The sequence below is a fragment of the Propithecus coquereli genome, unplaced genomic scaffold (genome assembly GCF_000956105.1).
Source record: "Propithecus coquereli isolate 6110/MARCELLA unplaced genomic scaffold, Pcoq_1.0 Scaffold81, whole genome shotgun sequence".
Classification (NCBI taxonomy): Eukaryota; Metazoa; Chordata; class Mammalia; order Primates; family Indriidae; genus Propithecus; species Propithecus coquereli.
This window is the reverse complement of record NW_012154285.1, coordinates 438,434-447,599: the sequence shown is the minus strand read 5'-3', so window position 1 is coordinate 447,599 and position 9,166 is coordinate 438,434. Positions and strand designations below refer to the sequence as shown.

Here is a 9,166-nt window from a genome sequence, read left to right as displayed (position 1 = left end):
AGATCAACCTAGACTGAAGGCTGAGCCTGGGCCAGGACGCCGAGTGCCACAATCTCGACAGCGCCGGGTCACACTGCGCTTCCTCAGGCTCCTGCAGCCACCTGCACCTTCCCGCAGGCATCATCAGAGTGGCCTCGCTGAGCCGGCCCTGACCTGTGCCGGCAGTGCCGGGGCCTGTGCCGCATCACCTTACTCAGGCCTCACGACAACCCTGTGGGTCCATCTCCACCACACGACACGGAAAGGTGGGCTTGGTGAGGTCACTACCTGCCCACGGTGACAGCCAGTTCATATGAAAAGCAGAGTTTGAGAACTCCTTAGCTCATCAACTTTTCTGCAAACTAGTCCTTCTTTTTCTTGTTTTTGCCCAAGACAACTTCCAAAAACAAACGTAACGAGAAGTAAGTTTCCTAAGTAAAAGTAACTCCAAACCCTGTTCATGCCGCTATTTGTGCATTAAACCCCCCAAATATCAACATATCAATGCTGTTCTCTTGCAGAAACGTCTATCAGGTACCACCCAGACAGCCACACTGAAACATTAAGGGTTGCTCCTGAAAAAGGCTATATTTTACTAACGGTTATTTAATCTATAGAATAAACATCTAGGATCTGAATCACTGCTCGTGTCTAATCAAAATAAGGTTCTGGCAAAGACTAGTGCCTGCTGCTACGTTAATTTTAACAAATTCTTGAGTATGGCCCCACCGCTTGTAGTTCTGATTACACGTCTGAAACGCCACCATGACCCACCAGCATCTCCAGCAGGTCACCCGGGGTGGTCAGATGGGCCAGAACTCCACACAGGGACAGCTGAAGAAATCAGACACTCAGCCTGGAGCAAAAAAGCAGGCCTGTAAGAGCTATTTTGGTGCAGCTTCGAATCTATCACGTGGAAGGAACATTAGCCATCAGCTTGTCGCTGCTCCAAGTACATAAATAAGTCGCAGCGTGGCAGGTGTGCGACACACCCAGCAGGCGGCACCATGCGGCAGGGGCACGACCCGAGAGGCAGGAGCTGCGATGGCTGAGCAATCAGTGCCCACCCCCCAGCGACTGCCAGACACTCCTCAGTGGATCGAACCATCCCATGAGGGGACTGACCACAAAAGGTCCCAGGGACCTCTCTGGGTGACGGAAACACGCTATACCTTGACCGCACTGCTGGTTACATGATTTAAATACCTTTGCCATAATTCACAGGACTGGACAGCTGAAAGGGGTAGATTTTACTTCATGTAAATCACACCTCAATAAACAACACAAAACTTTCCGAGATCTCTTCCTGGGCTAAGGTCTGGACTTTTCTTTAATGACCTACATCTAACAGGACCAAGCACCAGTCACAGTTTGCCAGTGATGTGGAAGGGTTCTGAGGACACAGGACTTCCTGTTTTAAAACCCCAGCTCGTGGGACTTCCAGCGAGGTAAGTCCCAGGAAATCAAAGATGAAGTGCTCACCCCGAGTGCGTCTCACATTCTGCCACTGCATCTCTCTGTCCCACAGGGACGAAGCGGCTGCTGACTTGGCCTGCTGACCTCCACTCCAGACGCAGCTCACTTTCTGAAGAGTACAGACAGGTGCTGACAGCACAAGCAATTGCCTACTTTTTCTTTCACGTGTATTTCAAAGCTTTTTAAAATAAAAAGAAATGTGTTCTGTCCTGTCTATGCCCTCTATAAATTTCTACCTTTATAATCTGCCACTGAACAGCCAGGAGCTTCCACCTTAGTGAGAGGAAGTTCAACGTGGGGGCTAAAACACGAGCTCCGGAATCAGTCCCCTGGCCTGTGCTTAAGACAGAACAATAACAGCACGGCCACCGCCTCCTCGAGCGAATCCAAGGTTAAAGGAGACAAGACATGGAGACCACTTAGCCCAGGGCCCCGCACACAGTAAGCGTACAACAAACACAAGCTAGTATTTTAATTAAACTGATCTGTAAGTCATCTCAAACTGAGCAAGTGGTGAGAATTCAGTACTTACCCACTACTCCGGCGTTCTGCCCTTCGCTTCTGGGAGCAGCAGGAATATGTCAGTATCTTGAACATGTCGGTGAAGGCGCTGCCGTCGGGGGGCTTGGTGATGAAAACGCTCTGGCCGCCGAGGAAGACCACGAAGGCAAGGCCGACGCAGACAGTAGGGATCGCGTACCCAGTGACAAAGCTCACGTTCTGCTGAATGTAGGCAATGCCTCCTAACGAAAGGATCGCTCCCAAATTAATGCTCCAGTAAAACCAATTAAAAAATCTCCTAGTGGCTTCTGGACCTCGATCTTTAACCTAAAATAACAGGGAGGAAAAACACTTGAAAACCTGTGATAATCTTCAAGGATGAAAAAATCATACGATGCAGCGATTAAAATTACTGCTGTCATCACAACCTTTAAGAAATGTAGCAGAATCAAAATGGTGTTTACAGATACACTCAAGGGTCTCCTGACAAAAACATAGCCTACACTTTTAACGACTACAGATGCTGAGTGGGTTTCTCTTAATTACATGCTAAATCCCAACAAATCCTAGGGAGTTTTTCAGAGTTTGTGGGCCACCTGCTTTAAAATTTTTCAAAGTATCAGAGCCACCTGCTTGCAATTACCTGGCACACTCCTCAAAACCAGAGATTCACAGGACCGCATGTACTGAACCATCGTCTCTGGGGTTGCGGCCCAGGAATCTGCATTTTAAACTTCCGTGCACGGGCAAGTTTCAGAAGCGCTGTTACGCAGCTCTATGCCTCACTGAACAAAACGCCAGTGCCGTGTGGCACCCAGCAAATATGCGTACACCCCACAGAGGGACGCTGCAGTTCCTGTTTGTCCAAAGAGGCCAGGGCACCACACCTATTGTGTCTGGTCTCCTGAGAATCAGAGATCTTGATAAAGTAAAGAAGAAAATACAGACTAAAGACAAAAATCACAGGCTATTAATATTTCTACATTAGAAGGACTATCAACATAGGAGAAGTTTGGGTAAGGGCAGGAACCCCTTATAGGCTCAAAAATCACTGACTTCCTGGACTCAGACAAGGCACTAAGGGGACTCACGCAATGTCTTGGTTTATGCCCTGCCCAAGACGACGTCAATGGAGACCGCGAGATCGGTGACAGTTGATCCGGCGGCAAACACGCCGTAAGCCTTCTCTCCCACCCGCATTTCCACATCTCTGCAGACACCGCAAGAATGAGCCCTGTGCTAGCCAGAGACATTTCTCATGGGTTTCACTTCATAAAATTTTTAAACAAACTTACTAGCTAAAGGCTGACGCTGGATCTCATACAATGACCGTCCAGCCTTGCGGTCTTGAAAACTTCTACTGTCTTGTCCTTAAGTAACAGGTTACAAAAGGGTTGGAAAATGCCTGTTCCACTAGCAGATCTGGTTTTTGATGCACAGAGCAATCTCCTCTACCAAATAACAAGTTTTAAATGGGGCTAAAACAAACTTGTTGCACTTACATGCAATAAGAATAAGCATCTTTTTAGCAGTCATATTACTTGATATGGTAATTTAAGCTCTACTTTTTGAGATTAAAGTAGAAGTGTAAAATATACAATCAAAATTGTGTGCTCCTCAAAAAACAAAAAATTTAAGTCCAAAAGATTAAGCATAGCTACCGTGTTGGCAAGTAATATGCTTGAAATTAATTATATAGTAACCACCAGCTCAAACTGAAAATGTGAGTTTTTAAAAAAAAAAAACACACATTCTCCATCATTTAAACTGTTCTCCTACCCACATCAGCAATGAACAGAGGTCCTAGACCAAATGTACCTAACACTATTGAATAAACAGTTTGGACTGAGAATTTCTTACACATCTAGGACAGAAACAGTTCTTCACTGTGGCACGATGCACTTAAATTTTGCTAAACAGTGGGCATCGATATTCATGCTATACTGGACACAGACCAGAAAGAAAAAAATGTGAGCAGAGAAATGGTTACAGAGAAAACATAAGCACAAACGTAGTATCAAACAAGCAAAAAAAGTAATCAAACAAGCAAAGAATATGATCGTTTTGACAACCTCAGAAGGAAGAGGCCAGCAAACACAATACTAAACTTAATGGAGACGTGATTTATGTATTAGCTGCAATTAGCTGGGGCCCTTCCCTCACCCACAGGAGCACTGCACACGTCTTCCCACATTCTCAGACACATATCCTCTTCACATGAAGCATGAAAATATCAGCATTGTACTACTCTAGCAAAATCCTAACCTTAAAATTCCATTCATCCTCATATCCTGAGTAAACCTGGTGGTCAATTTATTTCAACTTCCAAGGGGAATCCACCAAATTACTTTATAAACCAAAGACTACCACTAAGCCCTAAGTAACCACACACCAGCCATTTCTGAAACAAAGGGGAAGCTGGCTGCTATTATGGGCACATCACATGCTCCCCACCCTGGTGACAAGCACGGCCTTGGCTTCCCATCAGTCACATGCCCACCAGGGGTAAACAAGTCCTTCACGTGGACTGGTCAAAAGGTACCACCAAAATCAATTCAAAGTAAAGCTAAAAGAACAGAATTGTGCACAGCGAGTCAAACAGCTGGCTGACATGGAAAAATTCCTTAAAAGCACAAAAGTGTCATTCTTTTTCCTCTAGAAAAAATGTATCACTTGCTCTCTTCATCTGCAAACCAAGTTTTTCTTCTTTAAGGTCATTATTTCAAATAATTCACTCATCAGGAATGATTGTGACCTTTGAAAAGGGTTCAGCGCTGGGGGAAAAGTGAGACTGACACAATTCACATCAAAGTATGTCACCCTGGACTCCAGCTCACGCCTCTTTCAAAGCCTGCCAAAGCCGCCTCCTCACAGCCACCCAGCCCAGTGTCTCCTGGAGGCCCTGTGTCAAGGTAAAGAGGGGCGTGACAGAGAAGCATAAAAAGTGCCTTAAAACCACAAACAGATTTCCTCCAAGTGAGAAGGGCCAGACTGGGACGAACCAACCCGTGCTGGGAGCAGGAGAGCAAGCCGCACCCCTGCAGACCTTGGGTCCCAAGCCAGGCCCCCATGAAACAGACAGCACCCTGGGGAGCAGGGCCTTTGAAACCCCCTCAAAGACCATCCGACACCTGGCACAGCAGGCAGCCTGGCACAAAGGGTGCTAATTTCTCCTCCTAATGTTCATTGAGATGTAACTCACACATCAAATTCACCCTGTAGAAGTGAACAACCCAGTGGTATCCAGTTCACTCAGCCTTGTACGACCACCACGCCTATCTACGTCCACACCATTCTCATCCCACTGCCAGGGAACCCTGTCCCCTCTAACGGCCACTCCCCCGCCCCTGGCAACCTCTGGTCTATTAATACCTCCAGTCCCCACGAATTCCTCCCTTCTGGACGTTCCACACAGCAGAGTCACGCAAGGGAGACCTCTGTGTCTGGCTTCCTCCTCGCAGCATGTTTTCGGGGTTCATCAGTACTTAACCTATTTTTATGGCTAAATAATATCCATTGTATGGATATAATACATTTCATTTATCCATTCATCAGTTGATGGATATTCCCCTAACGTTTCATTTAAAAAAATTTTCGAATTTATAGAAAAGTGGAAGGAATCGTGAAATGTACACTTCTATACCTACACTTAGACTCCTAGCACTCTTTTCTCTGTATATATAAAGGACTTCAGGCTGAACTGTTTGCAAATAAGTCGCAGCAACATATTTCTCCCCCATGTTTCATTACGAATCTCCTAAAAATAAGGACATTTGCCTACGTGACCACAATAACATTATACACCCAAGAAAAGCAAGATCGATAGGTTGTTAGCTATCATGTGGTCTAAAAATTATGCCAAGTATCCAAAAAGAATGGGATCCAGTTAGAGGGAGACACATTGTATCCGGCTGCCAAGTCTCTCCAGTACCCTTCCATCCAGAACGGTCCCCTTTTCCATGACAGTGTTACATTTGAAGAGATCAGACCACTTTTCTTGCAGAAAAGTTGCCTACCTGTGTAACTTTTAGCAAATAATTTAACCTCTCAAGCCTCGGTTCCCTCATCTGTAAAATGGACACTGTAACAGCAGAAGTGTCATGTGGCCTAATAAAGTACCGTACTTAGCACAGCACCTGGTGCTTAGTAAGCACTCGGTAAATGCTGGGTAGAGACAGGCACTCAGTTATTTAGTGCGAAAGCCTAGGAGTCACCTTTCCTATGGCTCACATACAATCCACGCCGCAGCTTGGTTTGTGTGATCCCCTCCAAATCTCATCTTCGAAACTGATCCCCACCGTTGGAGAAGGGGCCTAAGGTGAGGTGCATGGGCCGTGGGGCGGATCCCTCAGGAACGGCGTGGTGCCCTCCTCAAGGTAATGAATGAGCTCTCCTGCGAGCTCTCCTGCGTTAGTTCCCACAGGACATGGTTGTTAGGAGTCTGGCACCTTCCCACTCTCTCTCTCTCACTTCCTCTCTCGCCTCGTGACCTCTGCACGGCCAGCTCCCTTTCGCCTTCCGCCAGGAGTGGAAGCAGCCCGAGGCCCTCACCAGGAGCCTAGGCTGGCGCCATGCTTCTCATACGGCCTACAGAACTGTGAGCCCAAAAGACCTCTATTCCTCATAAATTACCAGCCTCAGGTGTTCCTTTACAGCAACACAAGCAGGCTGAGACGATCCACCAGCACGACCCACCCACTCTACTTCCGTAACTTACCTACCTCCCTCCACTCCCCCACGCCCACTGCCCCCATAGCCTCTCCCACGGGGCCAGTGGTAAGACTCCTGCCTGGAGTTGCTTCCCATACATCCCGTCCTCGACAACAGACATCCACAGGTTCTTCCGTGAAGGGGCTGGTATTAACACTCTGAGTTTTATGAGACATTTGGTCTCTGTCACAACTAAATCCTGCTGCTGGTGAAAGCAGCTATGTAGCAGGAATGGGTGGGACTGTGCTCCAATAAAGATTTATGGAGACTAAAATGTGAATTTCATAAAGTTTTCACTTATCACAAAATATTCTATTTGTTTCCAACCATTTCAAAAGGGAAGAAACACTCTTAGCTGTGGCTCCTCAAAAAACAAGTAGACCTGGCTTGGAACTCCCGCCATGGTTGTCAGATGCCTGCTCTGCAGGAAACACGATCCCACCACTCCTCTCTCAAACACCATGATGGCTTCCTGCTGCATTCGAAACAGACCTCAGACTCTTTTACACACCTCGCGTGGCCCAGCCTCATCCGATCACCTCTCCTCTCACTTTTTAACATTTTCCGCAATGATTCCAGTTTGCCATTGCTCTTAAGGCTGCCTAATCTGCATGTAACACTTGGTGATCATTTCCAGTCCCCTCCCTAAGATCTTGGCGGTTTAGAGTGACAGAGGTGCAGCCTGATGCTAACTTAATTCAAACTCATTTTCACCAGACCTTTCCTACCATCCCAAAACTCCTTTAACACAACAAAGACGGAACAGAGTGCTTTCCCGCTTTTTTATAAACCTACAGCCATAGGGACCCTCTCATCCCTTAGCTTCCTAGCCCCAGGGCCTTTACACTTGCAGATCCCCAATCCCGAAAGCTCCTCCAACACCTGCTACCTCCTCTATCCTTCACGCCTCCACTCCTAGGGCACCTCCATAGACAGGCGGTGACTTGCAATCGCTTCCCTGCACCTGCCACACCTGCTCGCGGGCTTGCTCCCCGCACTAGGAAGAGGCTCCCCCGGGCCAGGGGGCTCCCTCCCGCTCCCGTCCCGAGCCCGGGCGGGGGGCAAGGGCAGGTGCGCACGGCTCACCTGGTCGGCGCCGAAGGGCGTGATGTTGGCCTTGACGGTGGCCACGCCCAGGCCCACGAGCGCCAGCCCCGCGAAGGTGGCGGGCGCGCAGCGGCGGGCGGCGGCGTCCGGGCAGGCGGCGCTGCCGTTGGGGTAGGGCGCCGAGCAGTTGAGCAGGCGCGCCGGGCGCAGGGCCCCGCAGAGCGCGGCGCGCGAGGCGGGCGCGGCCAGCAGCGGGAAGGCCAGCATGCCCAGCAGGTAGAGCGCCAGGCTGAGCAGGATGGCGCGCGCCCGGCCGAGCCGCGCGTCCGCCAGCCAGCCGCCGAACGGCGAGCCCAGGTAGGTGAGGCCCATGAAGAGCAGCAGCGCCTGGCTGGCCTGCGCGCCCTCCCAGCCGAACGGCGGGCCGTTCAGGAACAGCACCAGGTTGGACGTGACGCCGTAGAACGCCGCGCGCTCCAGCAGCTCCGTCAGCAGCACGGCCCCGCACGCCGCGCGCCGGCCCGCGAATGCCGACGCCGCTGCTGCCGCCGCCGCCGCCGCCCGCCGCGCGCCCAGCAGCGGCGCCCGCTCGCCCGCGCCGCCCCCCGCGCCCTCCATGCGCGCCGCCCGCTCGCCCGCTCCGCTCTCCCAGAAGCCCCCGCCGCCGCCGCCCTTCTCGCGAGACCGCCCCGCCTCGGGCGCTCCCCACTGGACGGGCGCGCCGCCGCTCAGCTCCTCGTGGGGGGCGCTTCCGGTCCCGCCCCGGAAGCCGGGCGCGGCGGTGGCCCGCTGACCTGGTTGGTGTGCCGTGGAGGCATGGGACGCAGGGTGGGGTGTGCCGAGATGCTGGCACGCAGCAGGCAATATACATTTAATAATGAGACAGTAGCCGAATGCCAGAATTGGGCCTTCTCGGTTATCTATTGTTGATGCTAATCATTTTCTGGTTGTCAGCTCAAATGTCTCTTTGCTAAACCTCCCACGCTAGATCGGATGCCCCTTATTTATTTATTTTTTTATTGATTATTTGAGACAGGGTCTCACTCCGTCACCCAGGCTGGAGTGCAGGGGTGTCATCATAGCTCAGTGCATCCTCAGACTCCTGCCTCAAACAATCCTCTTAACAGTAGCCACCAACCACTTAATGGCTATTTGAACTTAAAGTAGCTAAAATGGGCCAGGCATGGCGGCTCACACCTGTAATCCTTCTGCTTAGGGAGGCCGAGGTGGGAGGATTGCTTGAGGCCAGGTGTTCGAGACCAGCCTGAGCAAGAACAAGAACCCCGTCTACAAAAAATAGAAAAAAAAAATGTCTGGCACGCGAGTTTTCTGCCTGGTTCCTGTAATCACTGAGTTTGCAGCCCCGGTAATAAACCCCAGTGATTGTGTAGAGAATTGATATAAGCTGACTCTTACCACTTTGTTGGGGATGCTTGCAATATACCCCTGCTCC

General features: G+C 50.1%; 1 protein-coding gene across 1 annotated transcript in view; it reads right to left on the bottom strand.

Moving 5' to 3' along the window:
* Positions 1–8,364, bottom strand: part of SLC15A4 (solute carrier family 15 (oligopeptide transporter), member 4) — a 21,799-nt gene extending 13,435 nt beyond the window's left edge. The window contains exons 1-2 of the mRNA XM_012663573.1: positions 7,753–8,364; positions 1,988–2,283 (exon numbers count right to left, since the gene is read on the bottom strand). Coding sequence (XP_012519027.1) covers positions 1,988–2,283; positions 7,753–8,331 — 875 coding nt within the window. The 5' untranslated portion in view covers positions 8,332–8,364. The remainder of the gene's footprint in view (positions 1–1,987; positions 2,284–7,752) is intronic.
* Between the last annotated feature and the right edge of the window lie 802 nt (positions 8,365–9,166).